This window comes from Corvus moneduloides, chromosome 3 (genome assembly GCF_009650955.1).
Source record: "Corvus moneduloides isolate bCorMon1 chromosome 3, bCorMon1.pri, whole genome shotgun sequence".
NCBI lineage: Eukaryota > Metazoa > Chordata > Aves > Passeriformes > Corvidae > Corvus > Corvus moneduloides.
Window position 1 is genome coordinate 678054 of NC_045478.1, and position 26875 is coordinate 704928.

At 61.3% G+C, this 26875-nt stretch overlaps 1 protein-coding gene across 1 annotated transcript; it reads right to left on the reverse strand.

The window, feature by feature from the left end:
- Positions 1-1544: 1544 nt before the first annotated feature.
- On the reverse strand, positions 1545-17493 carry KIF3C (kinesin family member 3C). The gene is made up of 8 exons (XM_032104037.1): positions 16051-17493; positions 10747-10848; positions 10522-10644; positions 10301-10419; positions 8415-8531; positions 7693-7801; positions 6499-6674; positions 1545-5647 (listed from the first exon to the last, which is right to left on the reverse strand). The coding sequence occupies exons 1-8, from the start codon at positions 17461-17463 to the stop codon at positions 5554-5556; spliced, it is 2253 nt and encodes a 750-aa protein (XP_031959928.1). The 5' UTR covers positions 17464-17493; the 3' UTR covers positions 1545-5553.
- Positions 17494-26875: the final 9382 nt, after the last annotated feature.

The window sequence follows — 26875 nt, forward strand, 5'->3', positions numbered from 1 at the left end:
CACTGGTAACTCCACTTGGGCCTCTCCTCAGGGAGGCTGCCAGAATTTCACCAAAATCCCTCATTCTTTCCCAGATTGTGCCCCTCACACCTGCAGGGTCTCGTATTCCAGCAGAGCATGAAGCTGCTTTGGTAGGGTTCGGTGGGATTTGCTTTGGACCAGCCCATGTTGGTTGTTACCTTCACGTGTTCCCCTGCCAGGATTTTCAGGTGGATTTTGTTGATCTATTCAGTCCTTTCAGGAGGTGAAGTTAAGTTGAGCAGACAGCCCAAATTCGCCTTTCCCCATTTTAAAGATATTCCTTATGTTTATCCTGTTCCTGTTTGGACACTCAGCCTCTTCTCTGTGAGATCTCAAACCCCTCACTTGCAGCTCCGAGGCCACTTTACCAAATTCATTCTGTCTGAGTTAATCCAACCTGGCCAATTTGGGGACATCCAGTGCCTGTGAGGGACCTTTAATCTTTCCTTTTCTTACTTCAGCCCCAGTCCCTTTTCGGTGGCATTTATTGTGACTCACCTGATCACAAGTGACCTTTTCCATGAAGACTGAAACAGAACAAATCTCTGCGTGCCTGCAACCATGGAGTCATTTGGGTTGGAAAAGCCCTGGGAGACCACTGAGCCCAACCATCCCCCAGCACTGCCAAGGCCACCACTGCCCCGTGTTCCCAAGTGCCACATCCACGGGGCTTTTCAATCCCTCTGCTGTGGACAACCTCGGAGCTGGGAATTCCACTGCCAGAGGGCAGGGCTGGATGGGATATTGGGCAGGAATTGTTCCCTGGGAGGGCGGGCAGGCCCTGGCACAGGGTGCCCAGAGCAGCTGGGGCTGCCCCTGGATCCCTGGCAGTGCCCAAGGCCAGGCTGGACATTGGGGCTGGGAGCAACCTGGGACAGTGGGAGGTGTCCCTGCCATGGCAGGGGTGGCACTGAGTGGGCTTTATGTTCCCTCCCAACCCAACCCAACCCAACCCATTCCATGCCTTTGCAATGTTTTCTTGGTTAGAGTTGCTTCAATGCCTAAGCCATGGGAATTTCCCCGTTTCCAATGGCAAGGGAAAAACGCAGCAGCCCTTGGGAGATGACCAGGCCCTTCCCCACCCCAAACTGCAGCTCCTGAGGCAGTGAGGCCACACCAGCTCCTGTTCCAGCAGCAGCTCAGCTCCATCTGGATGTCCCTGGTGCTTCCTTGCTCTCCCCGTGGGCTGGAAATGTTCCTGTTTAATCTTAGTTCTGCATTTAGCCCCAGGCTCTTCCCTCCTCCCTATGCAAGAACCGCCCTCCCCCGCTGGGACTGGGGTGCTCCTGGCCAGCTTCCCCTTTTCCAGCCCCCCGTGCTGCCTCCAGCACCGCCGTGTCCGTGTGATAGCCCGCACTGTTTCCCGGTGTCCTTGTCCCCGAGCTGGAACTGGCTGGGTTTGTCCCAGCGCTCCATCTCGCACGGAACACCAGGACGTGGAGCAATCCCGGCGGGAAGCCGTGCCCCCGTGCCGGCCGCTCCCCGGCTGCGGGGCCGCGCTAAGGAGGCTGCGGAGGCCCTGGCAGTGATGCTCATTCCTTTATTGTGTCGTTGCCATCCTGGAGGGCGCTGGCGCTCCCTGGGCGCTCCCAGCACGGGGTCGAGCTACATTACAGCACAGTGAGGAGTGTCCGTCCCACCAGGAACGGCCTCTCTCCAGACACTATGTATAATATATATATATTTATATATGTCCTGTATATTCCTATGTATAGAGTGACAAGGATGGGCCACCAGACAGTAAACTTTTGATTTCTAAATAAATCACCAGAGCAACAGGCACGAAAATTTGGTCCTAATCGAGGCCCTCACCTTGTCCATGAACCCGGAACAGACCCGCACCCCCCTCCCCGCGGAAAAACGGCCAAACCTGAACCCCAAAAGAACAGTTCAACAACAACGAAAGGAAGCCCCAGCCCAGCCCCGCGGGCCGCGCCCGGCCCAGCCCCAGTCCCCGAGGAACAGCCCCGGTGCGACACACGGACGCCGAACGCCACAGACACACACCGGGGACCAGCGACACCCCGAGTGCTCCCAGCCCTCCCAGTCTGTGCTGGGAAAGCTCCTCGGCAGCGCCGGAGGTGGAGGGAGAGCTCGGGAGGCTCCCGGACGCCGGCGGTGCAAGCGGCACTTGGATGTTGGAAGTGCCTCATCCATCCCCTGCGCTGGGGGCTCCCGCACCCGTCCTGTGCTCTGCTGGAAGGGCTTCCAGAGCATCCCACCGTGACCACCTGCTGGAGCTGGGCCCGGGCCCGTCCCTTGCCATGGCACCGGGACAACCAATGGATGCTGTGGGAAAGCAGCCTGGGGCACAGCCACCCTTCCCTGGGCACAGCCACCCTTCCCTGGGGCACAGCCACCCTTCCCGGGGCACAGCCACCCTTCCCGGAGCACAGCCACCCTTCCCTGGGCACAGCCACCCTTCCCTGGGGCACAGCCACCCTTCCCGGAGCACAGCCACCCTTCCCGGGGCACAGCCACCCTTCCCGGAGCACAGCCACCCTTCCCTGGGGCACAGCCACCCTTCCCTGGGGCACAGGCACCCTTCCCAGGGCACAGGCACCCTTCCCTGGGCACAGGCACCCTTCCCTGGGGCACAGCCACCCTTCCCTGGGGCACAGGCACCCTTCCCGGGGCACAGGCACCCTTCCCGGGGCACAGGCACCCTTCCCTGGGGCACAGGCACCCTTCCCTGGGCACAGCCACCCATCCCTGGGGCACAGCCACCCTCCCGGGGCACAGCCACCCTTCCCGGGGCACAGCCACCCTTCCCTGGGCACAGCCACCCTTCCCTGGGGCACAGGCACCCTTCCCAGGGCACAGGCACCCTTCCCGGGGCACAGGCACCCTTCCCTGGGGCACAGCCACCCTTCCCTGGGGCACAGCCACCCTTCCCTGGGCACAGCCACCCTTCCCGGGGCACAGCCACCCTTCCCTGGGCACAGCCACCCTTCCCGGGATGCTCCACGGCCTGGGGCAAGCCGGGGGATGAGGACACCCTCAGCTCCTGAGCTGTTTCCCACCCCCTGGGTGAGAAAGGAGGCAAGAGAAGGTCACTGCTTCATCACTTTGGGGCTCCATGAGCTGCTGATCCACTGAAGGGGAACTGGGACTGCTAAAAAACAAGGAAGGGAGGAAAACCTATTCCTGCAGGCCCCCCAGGCTTCTCCCCATTCTCAGGCTGTGCTTCCTGACCCTGACTCCCAGACTCTTTCCTGGAAATTAAATAAAGAACCAGCTCTCCCACCCACTGTGTTTCATAGAATCAGGGAATCGCAGTCTGGTTTTGGCTGAAAGGGACTTTAAAGCTCATCCAGTTCCACCCCCTGCCACGGGCAGGGACACCTCCCACTGTCCCAGGCTGCTGTAAGCCCTGTCCAGCCTGGCCTTGGATGGTTTCACAGGGCCAGCTCGCTCTGGGGGATGCCCTCGGACACCCCTGGCTGCTGGGGGTACCTGTGGACAGAGCTCACCCCACACCATGGAAGGAACCCCTCTGTCAATCCTCAAACACCTTCCCCCTGCTCCCTCCTCCCCAGGCTGAGCACAGCCCAGACCTGGCTGCTTCCAGAGGGAGGGAGCTCAGGCCTCAGAGCAAGCTACAGCTTCCCAAGGTGCCTCGGAGCCAGGTGCCAGGCAAGGGGAGAAGGGGACAAATGTTTCGGAGGGAGAGAGGGTGTTAAGGGGCACAGATGGGAAAGGGAAGGTGGGGGCAGAGAGCAATGATGGAGAGAGCTCGAGGCAGGACAGTGTTAGAGGGGAAGGGGACAGGATCCCCCGAGGCAGTGCCGGGATGTGTCGGGGAAGGGCAGCAGACGGCCCAGCACAGCCACGCGTGGATGGGACACGGCAGCTGCGGGACCTGCCTGGCTCTGAGCTCGGCACAGCTCCTGGTTCCCTCTGCATGTTCCCATTCCGTGCTGGGGCCTCGCTCCCTCACCCCTGTCCTGAGTGCAGGAGCCAGTGAGGGCAGCAGGGCTCAGTCCAACAGCAAAGAACAGCCTGCCCAGAGCAGTCCTGGAGCCTCCTTCCCTGGGGAGATTCCAAACCTATCTGGACACAACCCTGAGTAATGTGCTCCAGGGGACTGGATGAGCTCCAGGGTCGCTTCCAACCTCATCCATTCTGTGAAGGAATTCCCTTTGCTGCCAGAGGACACTCCCCACCTGCAATCCTCTCTGTCCAGCCCTGTGCTGACCCATCTCCTCCCAGGAGAGCCAAGGGTTGCTCCCTCACCCCATAAGGATCTCATCAAACACACAGATGTCCCCACCTCCACCATCCCAGGGACACTGCACCTGCTGGCCTGGCACTGCCAGGACGGGTCTTCAGCAACTTCCCTCCATCCGAAAGCTGCATCCCGCAGGAACACTGAGCACTGTCCCCGTGCCTGTGGCTGCTGGGGCACGATTCAATCCCCAGAGTCCTCCTGGCTTCCCCCTCTTACCCATCACCTTTTCACATCCAATCCTCCACAACCCACCAGGAAGTTTGTCCCAACCAGGAGGTGACAGAGGTGACCTCTGTGTGCCATTGTCTGGGGACAGCGATGCCATCGCTGCCCTGGGCGTCACCTCCTTGTCCCACATTTCTCCGCTGCCTTTAGCTGCAGGATGGAGCCTCTCTCAGCCCGGAGTTCCGCAGGCAGGGCTGCTCTCAGGCTGAGCGTGTCTTTGGAGGGGCGCTGGAAGGCGGTGGAGGTTCCCTCCTCTTGCTGTTGTCAGGAGGTGCACAAGGTGCACACCCACGCTCAGGGACGGGAGCGAGCCGGGCATCGGGAACCTTGGCAGGGGCTGTCTCCAGAGTATCTCCGGAGCGTGGCACAGGTGGACAAAGCCCTCGGCTTTGGGTGACTTGGTCTGGTGACTCTGCAAGCCCTGTGGCTGGAGCTGGTGCTCCTGGCGTGACAGCCATGCCCAGAGTCAGTGAGGTGTCCCTGCTGCCACCAGTGTTGATGCAGGCTGGGGAGTCCCGCTGGGGGACTGTGACACGGTGCTGCCACCACAAAGTCTCCCAATCCACGCAGAGATCTCCAAATTCCCTGGGATCCAGCAAAGCAAAGCCAGCACTGGGGCCAGGGTGGCCTCAGCTTCTGCCAAAGCCCCTGGAGAGGGGCCCGTGCTGCTCCTGCCTGGATGGAGCAGTGTCCTGGCAGTGTCCCTGTGCCCAGCCCTGTGCCAGGCAGTGCGGGGAGGGCTGGGAGCTGGGCAAACCCGGGGTGGCCAGCACGGTGCCCACTGCCAGCCTCGATATTCATCAGTCCGAGCGCAAATCCTGCCTCCGCGCGTCACCCACTCCATAAATAAATAGGTTAAATAAATAAAGTGACAGATCCGGATGGGGGGGCAGAGGAAGGGAGAGAGGAAGGGAGGGAGGGGGGGAGGGAGGGAGGGGCAGCCGCCCTGGCCCGGGGCCGTTCGTGTCTCGCACAAACACACACAAAGTAGCTGAGGACAAGGACGAGCTGGGGCCGCTGGGCCGGGCCCCCCCTCGGCCCTCGGGGGCTCAGTCCGGGACGAGGCGTCCAGGCCGTCACTCGTGGGCCGGCAGCGGGGCAGCGCACGGGGAGCTGGAGGCGAGGGACACGTGGGTGGTGGAGGACGGCAGCGACCGCGGCGTCTGGCACCTGGGGACACAGAGACACTCTGGGTTCTGCTGCCCTGCCCCAGCTTCCCACCCTCCCCAAAATCCAGCCGTTTTCCCGGTCATTTGCTGTGCAGGCAGCGTCAAAGGGTGCCCCTTACTGGGTGGGAGGATACCATGGGTCTGGGATATGGGAATATCATGGAATCATGGAGTGGTTTGGGTTGGAGGGATCTTACAACTCATCCAGTGCCAGCCCTGCCATGGGCAGGGACACCTCCCACTGTCCCAGGCTGCTCCCAGCCCCAATGTCCAGCCTGGCCTTGGGCACTGCCAGGGATCCAGGGGCAGCCCCAGCTGCTCTGGGCACCCTGTGCCAGGGCCTGCCCACCCTCCCAGGGAACAATTCCTGCCCAATATCCCATCCAGCCCTGCCCTCTGGCAGTGGAAGCCATTCCCTGTGTCCTGTCCCTCCATGCCTTGTCCCCAGTCCCTCTCCAGCTCTCCTGGAGCCCCTTCAGGCCCTGCAAGGGGCTCGGAGCTCTCCCTGGATCCTTCTCTTCTCCAGCTGAGCACCCCCAGCTCTCCCAGCCTGGCTCCAGAGCAGAGGGGCTCCAACCCTGGGAGCAGCTCCGGGGCCTCCTCTGGACTCCCTCCAGCAGCTCCATGTCCCTCCTGCACAGAGCTCTACACGATGCTGTTCCCATAGCACAATGTCAGCAGCATTTCACACTCTGACCATACCCAGCAGCTCACGGCAGATCAGCCCTGGTGGAATGGGACCTTTCCAGCTCTGCTGTGACTCCTCCACCTGCCCCAAGCCCCCATTTGGCTCCCACAGAACGTCCCGGCCGTGCCGCAGCCCCCCCGTGTCCCCACCCCCGTGTCACTCACCAGGAGCGGGACTTGCGCACGCGGGAGGCCGCCGGCCGCTCCAGGAGGCTGTCCAGGTGCATCAGCCTCTCCAGGTGCAGCGCCCGCGGGTCCTGCTCGGCCGGGTCCCTGCTGCGCTCGAACTCGAAGATGGCCGGGGGAGACAGGTCCAGCTCCAGGAACATGATGTTCTCAGCCTGGCCAGGGCACAGGGACAGCCAGCACAGAGTCACCGCGGGGAAAGCAGGGACCCGGCTCCCGCAACCCACGCTGCCGGGGGAGCCGCTGGCGCGCCGAGGAGGGGATCCTCCCCTGGCTGCACTGGCACAGCCACCCTGGGCTGTGGGCTCAAGGCTCTGCTCCCGCTCTCCCGGCCTTTCCCAGGGCTGAGCAGCCCTGTCCTTTCCAATGGCAGGAGGTGCCGGAGAGCCAGCAGCTCCAGGACTGGAGCTGGGAGGACAAAGCTGGGAGCCTGAATTGGTGTATCCCAGATCCTCGTGAGCTTGTTGACTCCATCTTCTCTGCCAGTGTTATCCATCCCTCCACCTATCCACTCACTATCTGCCTTCATCCATCCACCTCTAGCTACCCATTCATACACCTCCATTCACACATCCATCCATCCATCCATCCATCCATCCATCCACCCATTCATACACCTCCATTCACACATCCATCCATCCATCCGTCCATCCATCCACCCATTCATACACCTCCGTTCACACATCCATCCACATCCATCCATCCATTCACCTATCCATCCATCCATCCATCCATTCACACATCCATCCATCCATCCATCCATCCATCCATCCATCCATTCATACACCTCCATTCACACATCCATCCATCCATCCACCTATCCATCCATCCATCCATCCATTCACACATCCATCCATCCATCCATCCATCCATCCATCTCCATTCACACATCCATCCATCCATCCATCCACCCATTCATACACCTCCGTTCACACATCCATCCATCCATTCACCTATCCATCCATCCATCCATCCATTCACACATCCATCCATCCATCCATCCATCCATCCATCCATTCATACACCTCCATTCACACATCCATCCATCCATCCATCCATCCGTCCATCCATCCACCTCCATTCACACATCCATCCATCCATCCATCCATCCATCCATCCTGTTTATCCAATGCCTTCCCACCCCCTGGCACACACCAGTGTCCCCTCACGTACCCGGAAGCGGGGGTGGGATCTCCTGGCCATGGCCACCCGGGCGTATTGGCTGATGGGCCTTTTGTAGCCCACGGCAGAGGTCGGGCGCCTCTTCATCTGGGAGCTGTTCCTGGAGCACACAGAGCGGGGAATGTGAACCCACAGAGCCGCGTTCCGGCGGGACCGAGGGAGCTGCATCAGTGAGGGAAGGGCGGCCCCTCCCCTGGGGCTGGGCTTGGAGGGGATTCCCACCCGTGGGCACCTGCAAGAGTCCCTGGTCCCCCCAGCCCTGGGGCCATTCGTGCGCTGAGGTGGGGACAGGGACAGGAACACAGGGATGTACCCTGGGGACAGGGACAGGGACACAGGGATGTACCCTGGGGACAGGGACAGGGACACAGGGACAGGGACACAGGGACATACCCTGGGGACAGGGACACAGGGATGTACGCTGGGGACAGGGACAGGGACACAGGGACACAGGGACAGGGACACAGGGATGTACGCTGGGGACAGGGACAGGGACACAGGGACACAGGGACAGGGACACAGGGACATACCCTGGGGACAGGGACACAGGGATGTACCCTGGGGATAGGGACAGGGACACAGGGACAGGGACACAGGGACATACCCTGGGGACAGGGACACAGGGACACAGGGACAGGGACACAGGGACATACCCTGGGGACAGGGACACAGGGATGTACCCTGGGGATAGGGACAGGGACACAGGGACGTACCCTCCAGTGGGAACCAGCGGCTGGAATTTCCACTGGTCCTCGTCGCTGTCGAAGTACAGGCGGTTCATGATCTTGTTCTTCTCCTCGGGAGGGATGAAGTTCTCGATGATCAAGTACCTGAGGGACAGAGCAGGAGCGACGGGGAAGGAGAGGGAGAGGAAGGAGTTAATGTGACAGGAGACAGAAAACAGGTCGGGAAGGGAGAGGAAAGGCAGGAAGAGGAGGAGACAGTTGCAGGGAGAAGAAACATCCAGAGGATGAGAATGTGATGGAAATGGAGAGGTTGAAGCAATAGAGGCAGCCACAGGGAGAGGAGAGGCAGGAGAGGACAGGCATCAGAGAGGAGCCTGGACCACTGGCAGCTCTGGGGCTCCAGGCAGGACCAGGACCCCTTCCCTCCTCTCCTCCCACGTCTGCTCTCCCACTGCCTGACCCGAAAATCAAGGAAAGCTCAAAGATGCTAAGTGGACCCCAGGGGGAATCTTTTATCCCATGTTTTTCGGAGCAAGTCGAGCAGCTGTCAAAAACTGTTTGGAAGCAACAAGTTGCTTCAGTGAGCTGCAACTCACTGGGTTCCAAACAGTCAGAACCACGTCGGAGGGCAGAAGGGGCAAAGCTGGAGATGGAATTCTGTTTGTAGTGAAACTGTTTCACCCTGAAAATGCTGAAGTGCTTGTAAATATCTGGGGGTGTTAAAGGCACTGAAAGAGAGGAGTGTTTGAAGTGAGAACAAGTCCCCGGGGGCGGTGGAGCAGCAGCTGCAGCTGTGGGAGGCTCCCGGAGGGAAAACTCTGCCCGGCTCTGCCGGTGCCGGGGAGCTCCAGGGAGCTGGGGTCACCCCGAGTCCCCCAGAGCTGCTGTCCCTCCGAGGACAGTGTGGGGGCCAGAGCAGGTCACCAGGTGTCCTCGGGGTTCACCTGCCCCCGGCCACCACCGCCACCCCCAGGTTCAGCCACAGCCAGGGGTTCTGCTGGAATATTTTCTGGTTTTTCCCCTTTCTCAGCAACTCTTGGACGCCCCCTGTGCCGCTCAGCCAGCACACAGGTCCCAGTGGCCACACCTTGTGCCACCACTGACAGCTGGGGAGGGCTCGGCTGTCACCGTCACTGGGAGGGTCAATCCCTCAAGATCTGCACCCACTCTGAGCCCCAGCCCTGCTCTGACACCCCAGCCCTGCTCTGACACCCCAGCCCTGCTCTGAGCCCCCCAGCCCTGCTCTGACACCCCAGCCCTGCTCTGACACCCCAGCCCTGCTCTGAGCCCCCCAGCCCTGCTCTGACACCCCAGCCCTGCTCTGAGCCCCCCAGCCCTTCTCTGACACCCCAGCCCTGCTCTGAGCCCCCCAGCCCTGCTCTGAGCCCCCCAGCCCTGCTCTGAACACCTCAGCCCTTCTCTGAGCCCCCCAGCCCTGCTCTGAGCCCCCCAGCCCTTCTCAGAGCCCCCCAGCCCTGCTCTGAGCCCCCAGCCCTGCTCTGACACCCCAGCCCTTCTCTGAGCCCCCCAGCCCTGCTCTGAGCCCCCAGCCCTGCTCTGAGCCCCCAGCCCTGCTCTGACACCCCAGCCCTGCTCTGAACACCCCAGCCCTGCTCTGAGCCCCCCAGCCCTGCTTTGTGCACCCCAGCCCTGCTCTGAACACCTCAGCCCTTCTCTGAGCCCCCCAGCCCTGCTCTGAGCCCCAGCCCTGCTCTGACACCCCAGCCCTGCTCTGACACCCCAGCCCTGCTTTGTGCACCCCAGCCCTGCTCTGAGCCCCCCAGCCCTGCTTTGTGCACCCCAGCCCTGCTCTGAGCTCCCAGCCCTGCTTTGTGCACGCCACCTCTGCTCTGCACACCCAGTTCAGGGCCACCTGGGCCCAGGGGACCCCCAAGCACCTCACAAACACCTACTTGAGCTTCAGCTCCCGTGTCTGCTCGTTCTGGGCCTCCTCCAGGTCCTGGCGCACACGGATGTACTCGTCGTGCTGGTCCTGGATCTCAGCCTTCACAGCCTGGAGCTTGGCGTAGAGCTGGGAGGGGGGAGCAGCACCTCAGCCCTGCCCCGGGGCTGGGGGAGCCCTGGGGAGGGACATCCTCATCCCTGTCCCTGTCCCCAGCTGTCATGCTCTCACCTTCTTGAGCTTCTTGGTTTTGATCTCCACCTCCTGCTGCAGGGACGTGTAGGTGTCCCGCAGCTCCATGGTCTCCTCGTCCCGCAGCAGCATCTCCTGCTGCATCTCGCGCTCCCGGCGTTTCTGCAGCACAGGGGACGGGTTGGAGCCAGCCCAGGGACCGGCCCAGGGACACCCCCGTCACCCCCTGCCCCGGGACACCCCCGTCACCCCCTGCCCCGTTACCTGCTCGGCGATTTCCTGCCGCCTCAGCTCCAGCATCTTCTGCTGCTCGTTGGTGTGGTCCACGATGGTCCTGCCCCCGATGAGCAGCTTGCTCTCCATCGCCTGGGGGGGACAGGGGGGTCACAGCCGGGGGGTCAGAGCCAGGGGGCCAGAACAGCAGGGTCAGAGCAGGGCTCCCCACCCCCACCCACAGGGGTTGCCCCACACCACCTTCACTGGGGGTCACACCCACCCCTGGTCCCTGTCCTCATCCCTGCTCTCAGTGGGGGCGTTCAGTGCTCCTGTGCTTGGTGCGCTGCTGGTGGGGAGGGACGGGGCTGTGCACGATTAGGCTGGATATCGGGAACAATTCCTTCGTGGAAAAGGCTGTCCAGCCCTGGCACAGCTGCCCAGGGCAGGGATGGAGGCCCCATCCCTGGAGGGATTGAAAAGCCCTGTGGATGTGGCACCTGGGGACAGGGGTCAGTGGTGGCCCTGGCAGTGCTGGGGGATGGTTTGACTCGGTGATCCTTGAAGGGCTTTTCCCACCTTAACAATTCCATGATTCCACAGACACCCAGCAGCCTGGGGCTGGTTCAGCACCACGGGCACAGCAGCAGTGGCTGCAGGGGGTGTGGGTGACGTGTCCCCTCCACGGGGCTGCTGGCTCCAAGCCCAGGCTGCTCCGGGCCCGCTTCCTTCCGCACAGCTGGGATTCCAGGGATGTGCAGCAGCTGCCGGCCTGGCCTCCGCCCCCTCCTTCCCCTGGCACATACACAGAGGCTGTGCACACAGAAATGCACAAATACACACACAAACACACATAGAAACACAAACACACACAGAGGCTGTGCACATAGAAATGCACAAATACACACACAAACACACATAGAAACACACAAACACACACAGAGGCTGTGCACATAGAAATGCACAAATACACACACAAACACACATAGAAACACAAACACACACAGAGGCTGTGCACATAGAAATGCACAAATACACACACAAACACACATAGAAACACAAACACACACAGAGGCTGTGCACACAGAAATGCACAAATACACACACAAACACACATAGAAACACAAACACACACAGAGGCTGTGTACACAGAAATGCACAAATACACACACAAACACACATAGAAACACAAACACACACAGAGGCTGCGCACACAGAAATGCACAAATACACACACAAACACACATAGAAACACAAACACACACAGAGGCTGTGTACACAGAAATGCACAAATACACACACAAACACACATACACAGAAACACACAAACACACACAGAGGCTGTGTGCACACACATACACAAATACACGAACACACACACACAGGCTGTGCACACACAGACAAATACACACACAAACACACACACACAGAGGCTGTGCACACACACACACACAAATACACACACAAACAAACACACAGAAACACACAAACACACACAGGCTGTGCACACACACACAAATACACAGGCTGTGCATACACAAACACACACACACACACACACGTGCAGGACGTGTGCACACACACACACACACAGGGAGCACATCCCGTGCCAGGCTGAACGCGTTCACTCCCATGGGTGCGTGTCGGAGCACCGGGTGTCTGTGCACACGGGTGAGGGGCTGAGCACACCACGTCTGGGTGTGTGTGTGTCTGTGCAGGGCCTGCAGCCCTGCTCCCGTGTCAGGGTGTCCGTGGGGCACCAGTGGCAGGGGACGAGCAGGGGGACAGCCTGTGCCCCCCACGGCTGCGCCTCAGGGGGGTCAGCAGGGACAGACCCAGATGTCCCCAGGACACCGCACACGGCCTGGGAAATCAATCTCCCAGACACACAGACAGCTCGGCCACCATCTCGGAAATGTCCCCTCTGCCACCAGCACGTGGCCACCCTCACACACTGGTGTCTGCCCTGGGGGTCCCTCTGGCTGCCCCAGATCCAGGGGCCCTGCTCCTCACAGGGCCTGGCCCCCAGCACTGCCATGGCCATGGCCCTGAGGGGCAGAGGGGCCACCAGGCCCTCCAAGGGTGGTGCCAGCACTGGGGGGACACACATGGTCATGGTGCTGCTGTCACATGTCCCTGAGCAAGGGTCTCCATGGGGGTGCTGTGCCACTGATAACATGGAGATTTTTTGCCTTTTCTTTTATACCCCTGTTATACCTTTTTACAACTTCTGTGTTCCTAGTGCTTTTTGCCTACATTCTTGGACTTGTTTGTTAAGCTAAGAGACTAAACATTTTAGAAGCTTCGTAGCCGGGGATCAGTGTGCCCCAGAGCCCAAGGTGCTCTCCAGAACACATTCTGTAAACCAAGATAAAACCATCCAGGAGAAGGCTCCTTGGGGAGGGGGGCTCACTCCAGCCTCTCATTGGGGAATCTTTGACAGATCTGCTAATTAGTAACACCTATAGTGTTATACCCAATCTTTTGGGGCATATTCAGCGGGGTGCATTTCAGTGCATATGACCTGGACGTGTGCACCTAAGGATCCTTAAAATAAATACCAAGGTAAAATCCCTTTTCCCCTTCTAACCATGTTTGACTCTTGATTTTAAGACCAGGAAAAGGCATCACCACCAGCACCGAGTGGGGGGCTCTGGCAAACCAGTGACCCCTGTCCCCATCGACAGCTGCCTGGGGCAAGGCTCTATTTCCATTATTTCCCCCCCATTTTTCCCCTTCCAGCTGCAGGGGGCACATTGTGAGTTCTGGGGGAATGCAGGCAGCCCCCAGCACCCAGGGGACACCCCCACAACTGTGCCAGCAACTCCCACCTTCCCCACCCTGTGAGACCCCCACAGCCATTCAGTGCTGTGGGTGCCCAGCCTCCAATGGGTGCCCCATCCAGCCCCCCTGGCCCTGGGGATTGCTCCTTCCTCCCTTCGGATGGGTGTCCCAGGCTGGGTGTTCTGCTGGGGGCTGAGACCCCCAAGGGCAGCCCCCCCACCCGACCCTGTGCCATCCCCTGCCAGGGCTGGGGTCACCCCTTCTCCTCCAAACCCAGTTCTTGGTCCCAGTCGCTCCCCTTGGCGCTGAGTGTCCCCTGGGGACCCCGCTGGGCTGCAGGGTGGGGACCAGGTGGGTGCTGGGACGATGGTCCCACTGCCATCCCCTCCCACAGAGCTCCCCCCTGCAGACACCATCCCCACTGGATTAAGAGGTTTCTCAGTGCTGCTGCTTTCTCCCTGCCAGGGCATTTATTCCCTCTAACGAAGAGACTCCCAATCTCCTTTAGCACTAAGCCTCTCCCAGGAACTCATTTCCTGCACCCAAAGAACTTCCCAACAGCTTCCCTCCTGCTGACCGAGGCCTCAGCCCCCGGAACAGCTGCTGGATGCAGCCACACCCCGTGCCCGGCTCCCCTGTGGCACAGCCCCTCTGCCTGGGCACACATCTGGGCACCCAGGAGCACATCTGGGTGCCCAAATTCACATCTGCCAGGGCAGGCTGCCCCCACCTCTCTGAGCTCGATGTCCCACACGTCCCAGCCGGGTGGCAGAGGCAGAGCCCACACCCCCGAGGGTGACAGCAAGACAGGGTGCAGTGTGTCACCCGTGGGTGTGGGGGGCACCCCGTGTCCCCCTGTCACCTCGGCTGCCTTTGCCATGGTCACTGTGGAGCCACTGGCTCCTTGCCTGGCCCCACTGTGTGGCAAAGCTGCCCATGAGCACTGTCAGGCCACCCAGTGTCCCCCGCAGTGTGCCCCGGGCAGTGCCCACTGGGGTGAGTGTCACAGCAGGCTGTGCCCCTCTGTCGCTGGCACAGGGGTGATATTTGCTCACCGAGGTGACACCTCTGTGCTGTCACTGTGCTGGACCCCCCCAGCCAGAGGGTCCCTGTGTGTGGAGTGGCTCCGAAGGCCACCAGAAGGGACATGGTGTCATCTCGCCTCCGGCCCTGCCTTGTTACTCAGCAGTTCCAGGACACACAGTGGCCCTGAGCCAGCCCTGCTGTGCCAGACAGGGAGACTGTGCTGGACAGCTGCCAGCCCAGCCTGCACCCCACAGCCTGCACCCCACTGCGATGGGGGGACGGCTGCAGGGACCCCTGTGCCAGGCATCCTGCTCTGCCAGGACACCCGTCACGGGACACCCGTCACGGGACACCCGCTGTGCCAGCCAGCAGCCCACGGCTCTGCCCCAGTGGCACGTCCCAGTGGGATCCCACGGTCTCTGTGCAGGCATCCAGGCGTGGCCACACATCTCTGGCCATGATCACATGTCCCTGGGCATGGCCACATGTCCCTGGGGCTGCAACAAACACGACCCTGGCCACGGAAGAGGGTCTGGACCCCTGCTCAGCCCTGGCACCCCGGGCATGTCCCCCCACAGAGGGGTCCCTGCTTGGGCTCCAGCCCAGTCACTGCATCCGGGCCGGCGTGGTGCCAGGGGGGCTGTGCCGTGGGGGCTGTGCCGTGGGGGCTGTGCCGAGCCTGACGCTGAGGATCAGGGTGCTGGGGCTCCCTCCCCACTGCTGGGACTGTGGTCCCGGCCCCATGGCCACCACGGGCAGGTGGGAGGGGTCAGGACCCCCCAGCTCAGCGGGGACAGGTGCAGGGCTGGGGCAGGGGAAGGTGCGACCCCAGACCCCCGGCACAGCTGGCACTGCCGTGGCCCCTCTCACCTTCAGCACCAAAGCCCTGAGCATCCCTGAACCAGCAGTGCTGCCCCCACCCACCCTGCTCTGGCTCAGAGTGCCGGGAAGGATTTGGGGTGGGGAGGGGGATGGGGGTCCCTGCAGAGCTGCCAGGCCCCACCATGAGCTCACAGCCCTGCCCGTCCCCACAGCGCCCAGTGGGAGCCAGGGGCTGGACAGAACGGGGGGGCAGGTGGGCGCAGGTGCACCGTGTCGCCAGCCCCAGCCCTGGGCTCGCTGCCGAGGCCACCGGGGACGAATCTGCAGCATCACTCCCGTCACTCTCCCTTCCCACACAAGCTGCTTTGTTGTGCCGAGGGGGACAAGAGCTGAGCGCAGCAAACTCGTGCCACCAGTGACCCAACGCCCCATGGCCCTTCCCTCCCACCCCCTGCAGCTCTCACACAGGTCCCCCCACGCAGTGTCCCCACACAGGTCCGTGCCTGAGGGCCAGCCCAGCCCAGCCCAGCCCCACACCGGAGCCTGGGGCTGCCCTTGGGGACCCTGCCTGGATACCGTGCTTGGGAGGGCCCCCACGCCTGTGCATGCGGGTGGGCACCTCCCCCAGACTCCCTGCTTGGGATCCATTCCCACACCACATGAGGGGCTGGGGGAACAGCAGGTCCCCTGACCCCACTCGTGACCATGTGTGGCAACACAAACCTTGTACTTGATGGCCAGCAGCTCCGTGGCCTCCTGCTCCTTCCGCAGGTCCTCTATCATCTTCTCCTTCTCCTGGAGCAGCTTCTGCTTCTCCTCGCTCACCAGGCTGTGGTCATCCTGGATAGCGGCTTTCTCCTCTTCCAGCCTCTCCTTCTGCTCCTTCAAGTAATTCTCCATGTTCTTCTCCAGGCCATCCTCATTCTCGTCCTCCCCTTCATTGTCCACGGTGCCCTCTCCATCCATCGCTTTCTTCCTCCGGCTGCTCCTTCTCCTCTTCTTCCCCAGCATCCCACGTTTCTCCAGCTGGGCTTTCAGCCGGACTATTTCCTCCTGAAACTCCCGCAGCAAGGTGTCCTTGGGGTCCTCGTTCACCCGGGGCTTGTTCTTGATGTTCTTGGCCCTGTTGGCGAACCTGAGGGTGGAGAGGCTCTCGTCGTAGCTGTGGGAGGCCGGGCCCAAGGTGGCCACCATGATTGTCTTGGCGTTGCCCCCGAGGGAGTCCTGCAGCAGGCGGGTGAGCTTGGAGTCCCGGTAGGGGATGTGCGTGCTCCGGCCGTCCACCAGGGCCGAGATGACATTGCCCAGGGCTGAGAGGGAGAGGTTGATCTTGGAGGCTTCCTTGGGGCGCTCTCCGTGGGCCCCCATTTTGTTCTGGCGCTCGCTGCCGGCCAGGTCCACGAGGTTGAGCTTGCCCACGCGGATGTGCTCCTCACCGTCCGGCCCCGTCTCACTGCACTCGATGGTGATGAGGAAGATGGCGTGGGAGCGCGAGCTGTGCTCGTTCATGTTGGTGCTGCCCACAGAGCGCGTCTGGCTGCCCAGGTTCATCACATGTTCGATCTCCTTGACGTTCTTGGTCACGAAGGAGGAGAGGTCCTTGATGTACACCCCGGTCTCGGGGTTCTCCTTCAGCTCCAGCTTCTTGCTCTGGTCCTTGGCGAGGAGGTCCCTGATCTCCTCCTGGTAGATCTCCAGGTACGAGGCCCTCACCAGGTACTGCTGGTTCTGTGAGCGGGAGATGTGGGTGAAGATGTGCTCGAAGGCGCTGGGGATGATGCCGCGCTTCTCCGGCTCCGCCCAGGCGCCCTGCATGGTGTAGGTCTTGCCGGTGCCGGTCTGGCCATAGGCGAAGACGGTGCCATTGAAGCCCTGCAGCACCGAGTCAATGAGCGGCCGCACCGTCTCATCGTAGAGGTCGGCCTGCTTGGAGCTGGCGTCGTACACGGCGTCGAAGGTGAAGGTCTTGGGCAGCTCCCCGGGGGCGGCGCGGGGGTTGCGGATGCTCACCTGGCCCAGCTTCACGTCCAGCTCCAGGACGCGCTCGTATCCCGCCGCCTCCTCCCGCCGGCTCATGGGCCGGCACCGGGCCACCACCCGGAGCGCCTCGCAGCCGCTGCGGGGCTTACCGGCCATGGCGGCGGCGGGCGGGGCCGGCGGCGCAGCGGGGCTGGGGGGCTCAGCCGCGCCGCCCCCGCGGCATCCCCGGGGCCGAGGCCGGGGCCGGGGCCGGGGCGGAGCGGGCGCGGCCGGGGCGGGGGGCGCGGGCGGCCGGGGCGCGGCGGGGCGGCCCCGCCGGGCGCTCGCTCATGGCAGCGCGGCCGCTGCGCCCCGCCCGGTGCGGGGATGGGGCGGGCGGGGCGGGCCGGGTCGGGGCGCGGCCGCGCCGCGATTGGTGCGCGCTCCCGCCCGCGCCCGCGCCCCTGGGCGCGCTCCCGCAGCCGCGCCCCCGCAGCCGCAGCCGGGAGCGCCGCCGGCCCCCCCCCCCGGGCACGCCGGGAGCTGTAGTGCGGCCTTTGTGCTGCGCCCGGGCTTGGGATGCGGGATGCAGGACTGGGGTGTGGAATGAAGGATGCAGGACTGGGATGCTGCACTGGAATGCAGAACCGGCACATGGGGTTGGCATGTGGGATGAAGGATGCAGCATTGGGATGCGGGATGCAGGACTGGGGTGTGGAATGAAGGATGCAGGACTGGGATGCTGCACTGGAATGCAGAACCGGCATATGAGGTTGGGATGTGGGATGAAGGATGCAGCATTGGGATGCGGGATTAGGTCGTAGGATGAAGGAGACAGGTCTGCCAGGCAGGGCTGGGATGCAGGGTTAGGATACAGGATACAGAATGCAGGATTGGAATATGAGATAACAAATGCAGGAATGGGATGCAGGATGCAGGACTGAGATATGGGATGAAGGATACAGGATGTAGGACAAAGGATTGGAATGTAGGACTGGGGTACTGCACTGGAATGCAGGATTGGGATGTGGGATGAAGGATGCAGTACTGGGGTCCAGTGCTGGGATGCTGCACTGGAATGCAGGAGTGGAATGCAGGATGAAGGATTCCAGATGAAGGATTTAGGATGAAGGATGCAGGTCTGGGATGTGGGATACGGGATGTGGGTTGCAGAATGCAGGAGGCAGGATTTGTATGCATGATGGAGAGTACTTTTGTGGAATGCAGGACATGGGATGCAGGATGCAGGACTGCGATGTGGGACGCAGGGTGCAGGGTCCATGATGGGGGATCCAGGATGTGGGATTGGGATGCAGGACAGAGGCAGGAGAGGCAGGAGAAGCAGGCGATGCCCAGTCCCAGCACTATGACAGGGACAGAGCCCTTTCCTTGGATCTGTCAGCCAGCACAGGGAAAACCTCCCATCCCATCCCATCCCATCCCCGTGGGGCCAGGGCAGGGTCACTCTGTGGTGTCTGGGGGTCCCTGGGCTGCCCCCACTCTGTGTCCCCTTGCAGCCAGGCATGGCTGGTGCATCCCTGCACTGCCCAGCGGGAATAATCCCGGTGCCTTAGGGGGCTGCGGGGGGAGATTAAACATTCTTGTGGTTAATCGAGTCTGAGCAGCCGCCCGTCCCTTCCCCGGAACCAGAGATTATCCCATAATTAATTAATTAGGGTATTTGCTGCCATACACAGGCCTGCCTGGCGCTACCCGAGTCCTCCGGCTCCAGGAGGAGCTTCCAGGCGGGGACAGTCCCCTCCCCAAAGGCACAGCCCCAGCCGTGGAGGGGGACCAGGGGACAAAGGAGGGTGTGAGGGAGGAAAGTGGGAGGGAGATGCAGCAGGAATGGAGGGGAGATGGAATTGGGATGGGGGAACAATGGAGGGGGCAAGCGGAGAATGGAGAAGATGATCAGGAGGGTGAAGGGGGAGGGAGGGGGATGGAAGCTCCAGGGGAGGCTTCAGCGTGAGGGAGGTGGGGTGGGAGGGGGATGCAGCGGTGATGGAAGGAGGGATGGAGGGGGGGTGGAGGGGGAATGACAGGGAGGATGCAGGGGGATGGAGGAGGGATGGAGTTGATGGGGAGGGTGACAGAAATGGAGGGGGCAATAGAGGAGGATGGAGGAGGGATGGAGGGGGCAATGGGGTGTGGAGTCGAGGGGGTGGAGGGATGGAGGGACAATGGAGGGGATGGAGAGTGTTATGGAGAGGGATGAAGGGAGTGATGGGGAGATGGAGGATGTAGAGAATGGGATGGGGGGGCAATAGGGGCTCTGGAGGGGACCACTGATGGGGCCACCTTGCCTTGCCTGCCCTTTCCCGGGGCGGGATCCACCCGCAGGGCGCTGCAGCTGGGCCCTGTCAGGGGCACAGCCATGGGGTGGGGACAGCCCCCCATGGGACAGCACGGACCTCATGGTGCTGTTCCCACTGCGGCCCCACATCCTGGCTCCCCCCCAAGGCCTGTGCCGTGTGCAGGGACCTGGGTGCTGCCTGGCTCTGCCTGTGGCACTGTCCCTGTGTCCCCAAGGATGGGTTCAGGAGCACCATAGCCCTGCTCCCCCGGCAGCCCCTGTCTGTGGTGGCCCAGCCCCAAATCCCCTCCAGGACCAGGCTGTGGGGACAGGCAGGTGGGTGACACACAGGAACAGGAGGATATTTAGGCAGGGCATGAGATATGGCAAAGGGACAGAGGGGACATGTCAGGAGCGGGGACAGGTAGGGACAGTGTGATGGGTAAGGACAGCATGACATGTCAGATAGGGTGACCTGTAGGGACACGGTGACATAGGGAGGACGAGGTGACATGTGTGAGCAGGATGACACGTAGGGACGCAGTGCCAGGAAGGGCAGGGTGACACAGAGAGAAAATCCGGTGCCAGGTAGGGCAGGGTGACACGTGAGGACAGTCCCTTGCCCGCAGGTGTCAGCACAGGACCAGAGTGCGCTGGTGGTGGCCAGTGGCCTCTGGCCTCGGGAGTGACCCTTGGGACTGTCCCTGGGGCAGTGGGATTGAGGGGACAGTGAACCCTCATTGTGGCCATCCTGGGCCAGCCCTGGGGTGCCTGGGCAGGGAGACTATGGGGCAACCACTCCACAGAAGCCCCCAAAGCATCCAGGGCAGAGCCCTGAGCCCCCTCTGTGTATGGGGGGGGCATGGCATGTGTATGGTGTCTACGGTGTGTATGGGGACATGGTGTCTGTGGAGGTGGCATGGCTGGTGACATTCCCATGGCACATGGGAACTGAGCACCTGCAGGATTGCAGGGTCCTCAGCCAGGGGTGACACTGGGCTGGCTGGGGCAGGGGACATGGTCCGGGTGCCACACAGGGTGGGATGACGTTTGGGGCCTGCATCTGTCCCAGCGTGTTGCAGAGTGTTGCAGGGTTGGGGGGGTCCTGGTTCCTGTGACCTTGGCTTTCCTCTTCCTCCCCATCATGGGTTCCCACATCCTACAGCCACCCTGGGACATCCCAGCCGTCCCCTGGGCATTCTGGCTGCTGCCAGGACAACACAGATACCCCTGAGAGTACCCAGCCCCTGGAAATCTGTTTGGCTTTGGCTACTGCAGCCCCCTGTGGCACTGTAACCAACACTGGGACACCATGACCGCTTTTGAGACACTACTGCCAGACCTGGGCCACCAAGGGTATCCCTGGAGCAGCACAGTCACCTCTGGGACACTGCTGCCATCCCTGGGTACTGTGGCCCCCCCAGTTCCCAGCTCTTGTGGGTTACTGGGGGGATCTGAGGGGGCTGTGGCCCCATGTACCCCATAGTCACCGGGACGCTCAGCACCCTTGGCTGGCAGTGGCGGTGGCATGAGACCTTGGGACCTCCTTCCCACGGTCTGTCCCAGCCTCTTGGCATTCCCTGGCTGCCTGGGCCGGGCAGCAGCACCAGCCAGAGCCAGGCAGATGTGGGAGGGAAGGGACGCCTAGTGCCAGTGCTGGGGTGATGCTCTCCCACCCGTGGGACCCTCTCCCACCTCCTTCAGCACTGCCATCCCTGCGGCACTCCTGGCTCTCTGCCAGGGCCATGCAAAGGGGAAAGGCTGCCAGGGACAGGCAGGACCTGCCCCACGTGCCCCCGTGCAGCAGCTCCCCCTGAGCCACCGACAGCTCTGCTCCCCTTGGGGCAGAGGGTGCTCAGCCCCTGGCTGCACCTGGTGTGGGACTGGGGACTGTGGGACTGGGGACCAGCTCCCCCCTCCCAAACCCTGCTCTGAGGTTGTCTCGGAGCTGCTCTCACTGCGGCCTCAACTCAGGGCCAGGTGCAGTCCCCCATTCCCAGGTCCTGGTGCCATTCCCAGCTCGCTGCCGTTGCCCAGCCCTGGAGCACTTTCACTTCGTCTAAGCCAAGGTCGTAACAGGAACACTCCCTGGCTGCCAAAATCTTCTTACCTTTGCTGTCACCAGGAAATAGTGCTGGAGCTCACAAACTTCCTCTGGGCAGCGTCCTGCCTCTGTTGCCAGGGTCACAGGAGGCACCAACATTCCCAGGGAGGAGCTCTTCCCTCTGTGGATGCTGCTGTGGGGACAGATGGAAGCACACAGGTTGGGAACAGGGAAATGAGCCTCCATGTTGGCAGTGTTGGGTTGACATTCCTTAGGCTTTGCCTTGGTGTTTGGCCAACTGGCAGTGGTGTTGGCTGGAGCAGCCCTGGAGAAAAGCCTGTCCTCCCTGGTGGGAAAAGGACCCATCCCAGTGTGATGTTCTCAGCTCAGGTTGCAGCTCAGAGGGTGGATCCTCTCATTTTCCCCCACAGATGGCCCTTCACCTTCTCACTCTCTTGGCTTCTACAGGTGGGAAGGGATGCTGAGGGTCCAGCAGCATTTGGCTGCTTTCCTTCAAAACCAGCTTGCCAGCATTCCCGGAGATCCACTGGGTTGATTTCCCATTTCCCTCCTCTGTGGCAGTTCTGCGGTTCAGCTCAGCTGTTTGTGGCACTCCTCATCCTCCCCACGCTCCTGGCTTCCCTCCTGCCGTCCCCATCTCCATGTGCCAGATTGCTGGTGGGGGAGCTTGGGAAGCAGCAGGGCCTCAGGCTCCAGCCACCCTTTTGGGCTGAGATCAGAGGTTTTGTGGTTTTTTGGACTGTGAACTGAGCAGGGACTGCCCAGGTACAGCACAGGAGGGCTGGGAAAGGGGAGCTCCCACAGCCACATGGGAAGGCAGGAAGGGAATTGCTCCAGTGCAAGATTCACCCCATATCCAAAGTGGGGGAGCTGGAGGGGCCAGCACAGCTCGCACTAAGCCTGGATTTCGGATGGATCAGTTTGCCGGCAGCTGACTCCTCTATAATTAGATGGCAGCAGTGGAATAGGAGCCAGCTCGGGGCACAGAGGTCCAACATCTCCCCATCCACAGGCATGGCATTCCACATGACCCCCGGGTGCTTAAACAGCCGGAGGAGGGGTGAGCTGACCAACACGAGGAATGAAAGCTGCTTCGAAGTGCTGCCTCTCCTGCAGGCCCTCAGGCTGCCCCTGAGGAGAAGATGTGGCCCCAGAGGATGAGTCCCGCTGGGATGCGGGCTGGATGCCTTAGCAGCATCTTGTCCCACTTCACCACTCACCAGCCACACTGCGGGGGCTGGAAGGAGCTGCAGCCCTGCCTGGCTTCAGGAGCTGCAGGCTGGGAGCCCACACGTGCCCAGTGCCCCTGGTCTGCGGCTTCTGAGCCGTGTCCCGGCTCCTGTGTGACCTGGGGAACTCTGTGTCTGCTTGCTGAGGTCCCGCAGCTCCAGGCTGTGCCCCACCATCCCTCTTCCCACTTCTGCCATCATCTCACACAGGAGTTGAGAGGGGGGGAAAAGGGACGGCTGGCAGTTTCGTGGGAGGCTCCAGGCTTTTACCTTGGATCGTCGTTTCCAACAGATGTGGAGTGAGCAATGTCTGTAAGGCAGCAGCTCAGCTTCGCTGCTCCCAGATTAAAGGATTTAATAATCTGCTGGCAAGATGTAATTGAAAAAGGCAGAGCTCTGGCTGTGCAGCCCTCAGCTGATGCACCAGGGCATTCCCACGCTCCTGAGATCCCTCCAAATCTTCCGGCAAGCACAGTAATCCCCAGTGTGTGTGGGGCAGGCCCTGTTCTCCACGGATCCAGGGACTAACACTTCACCTTCCTTCGTAGGTAACGATTGATTTATCAGTAACGAGCTGCCAGGGAGCTTTTCACTCAGTACCTCGAGCTGCTCCAGAAAGAATAAGGAATTGAAAGTGGCACTGCCTCCGTGCCAGGTACGTGTGGGTGCAGCACATGGGCACAGGGGTTAGTGGTGGCCTTGGCAGTGCTGGGGCAACTGTTGGATTTGATGTTCTCGGAGGACTTTTCCAACATCAATCATTCTGCAATCCCGTCATTCCAGGTACGTGGTGTGCTTCTGGGCACTGGGGGGAGCAGAGCTGCCCTTGCTGGAGGTCAAAGCCTTGCTCAGCAGCAGTGGGGATCCCTCAGTCACCGCTCCTCAGTCCCTTGTTCCATTCCTGCTCCACTCCCTGATTCCCAACTGCAGGAAACAGGGCCGTGACTGGCTCTGCAAAGCACTGACAACAATGCTGGGCTTTTTCCCCCACTGGACAGCACGGGACCAGGACCCAGCACAAGCAAGTGATGCCACGGCCGCAGGGCAGGGATTTTTGGCTGCAGACACAGGGGCTGAAGCTTCGGAGAGGGAAGGCTGTCCTGGAAGGGCACGGGAAGACCGAGGTCCTCAGGCATTACAGCTGGGAAGGAGCCCCTGCAAGTGCACAGCCGAGGTGTGTCCTGGGCAGGGAGCTCCTGGATGCATCCAGACGCGCTGGCAGAGCCCGGCTGAGTGCCCTGCGCTGGCACCGCCGCGCCCGAGGCCAAGCTGAGGTGACTGTGCAGAAATCAGAGACGTGCCTGGCCCACAGAGCTGCTGCCAAAGGCACTGGGCTCCGTGTGCCCTTTGTGTCCTCTCTGTCACCTGGAAGTGCTGAGTCCTCCTCCCAAGGGGCTGGCTGGAACAGAAACCAGGGGGAAGTCCCCATTTCAGGAACATGGAGCTGCCTTTCTTGTTCCCCTCACACGCTCTCGGTCCATCTGCCTGGGAGACAGGTGGGGGAAGGAGGTGAGATCCAAGGTGGTGAGAGCCTGACCCCGCTGGCAGCAGGGCAGGAGCTGCTCCAAACACCATCCTGTCCTGCCACTGCCCAAACAGCGTTACCAGGAGCCGCTCGCTGTGGCTGTGTGGGCCAGCTGGAGGCCTGGTCAGACCCAACACCGTATTTGCAAAGAGAAAATCTGTGTGGGGGACCCTTCGTGCTGTGCTGTCATTTCCTCTGCTGAGGAACTCAGCTTTCTGACAAAGCTTATTTCTTACATTGGGCTTTCCTGGGGCATCTCAAAAAACTCACCAGAGCTGGGAAAGGGGCTCAGGCTGGAGCAAAGGAGGCTCCGGGGGGACCTTGTGGCTCTGCACAAGTCCCTGACAAGAGGGGGCAGCCGGGGGGGTCGGGCTCTGCTCGCAGGGAACAGGGACAGGAGGAGAGGGAACGGCCTCAGGCTGGGCCAGGGCAGGCTCAGGGTGGGCATCAGCAGGAATTTCTGCATGGAAAGGGTGCTCAGGCCTTGGCAGGGGCTGCCCAGGGAGGTTTGAACTCCGCATCCCTGGAGGTGTCCAAGGAAGGCCTGGATGTGCTCTGGGCACTCAGCGCTCTGGGCTGGGGACAAGGTGGGCATCGGGCACAGGTTGGCCCCAATGATCCTGAAGGTCTTTTCCAACCTGAAGGATTCTGTGATTCTGTGTATTTATTTGAGTTCTCCTACCCTGATGATGACATCAGGAAAAAAAAACCTCACCGGAGGGGTGGCTGGAGTTCAGAGCTCCTGCTCTGGTGTCTGGGGTGCTTGGAGCAGGGAGCACGCCGTGGCCACCCCTGCTAAGAGGACAATGTTGTATGGCAGCAGGTGGAGCAAATTCAACACCTTTTCTGTTCCTCCTCAGACTGCACCTGAGCATCTGGGGCTGTTCAACAGCTCCCTTGGGGCTCTTGTCCTTACACAAGTTTTGGGTTCCAGGCACTCCCGAAGTGGTGGGAGCTGGAGGTGTCCATGGGCTGGGAGGGTCTGTGCTCCATAGGAGCTCATCCTTCAAGGTGAGCAACCAGGAGTGCTGGTCCCAGAACTCCTCAGATGGCCTGGCCTGTGCCCATGCCCGGCAGCAGAGCCCCCAGCCCTGCCTTGGCTGGGGGAGGAGCTGCAGAACACAGAGCCACTTGTTCCCAGTGGCTCCGGGGTGACAAAGGCTCTTCCATCCCGGCAGCACCACGGGCTGGGCCCTCTCTGAGGCTGAGAGTGAGTAAGCAGCAAGCCCTGTGTGTCACGCTTGGCTCAGCCAACCTCCCCAGGCCCAGCTCCTGTTGCACAATGGCTGGTGAATCACAGCTCTGTCCCACGGGAGAGCCGGAGGGCACCCGTCTCCAGCGTGGTGTTGCAATTCCCGCTGCTCAGCTGTCCCTGCAAAGCCCAGGAAGAGGCTGCCAGGTCCTGCTGGCTCTCCCTTTATACCTCATTCCTCCTAATTTGGTAATTTCTCCTCCTCACAGATCAGAGTCCTCTGGGGATCAGGACAGAAGATCCTGGGAAGGATGTGGTGGGGAGAGCTGTGAGAGCTGTTCCACCTCTGCCTGGACATCTCCAAATTTTCCAGTCCTGCAGCGATGGTCTCCTGACTGAGCCACCAAGACCAAAGGTGTCTGTCTCCTTGGTCAGGCATCTCCTGAGGGACTGCTTCCCTCATGGAATGACATTGGACAACTTAACACAGGGGCCAGCCTTACACAACAGACAGAGAACACTTTTCCAACCTCAGGGATTCTGTGATTCTGTGTGGTACCACTTCCTCTCTAGGATCCTAAAGATAACCTTTCTTGAAGTGTTGAAGTCCATGAGCAAGCTCTCTAGGACAAAAGGTTCTTGTCAACAGGGGTGCAAACATCCCGTGCTGGCAGACCTTCCAGGAGTGCCTGGGAGCCACTGGCCCGTGGGTCCCAGCGAGGATCCGGGGCAGTGCCTGTGCCACGGAGCTCTCCATGGACACTGGAGCTTTCCCCTTGTATCTGCTCAGTTGCAGAGGAAGTGTTTGTGCAGCGCCCTTACACTGCTCCAGCAAAGGGCTAAAAATAAACCTGCGCTGTGAGGCCGCAGACTGCTGCGTGTGCTGTGTCAGCTCGGGAGCAGAGGTGCTGCCGGGGCTCAGGGTGCTGGGGACAGAGGCTGGGACCCCACTGCCAGTGGGGACAGCTGGGAAACCAAAACACCCAATAGAGACGGCTCTGTGGTCAGAGCTGTGCCTTGGGAGGGACACGACTTACAGGAAACCTTTCCACAGAATCCTTGAGGCTGGAAAAATCCCTCCCAGCCCAACCTGTGCCTGATGCCCACCTTGTCCCCAGCCCAGAGCACTGAGTGCCATGCCCAGGGTTCCTCGGACACCTCCAGGGATGGGCACTCCAAACCTCCCTGGGCAGCCCCTGCCAAGGCCTGAGCACCCTTTCCATGCAGAAATTCCTGCTGCTGTCCACCCTGAGCCTGCCCTGGCCCAGCCTGAGGCCGTTCC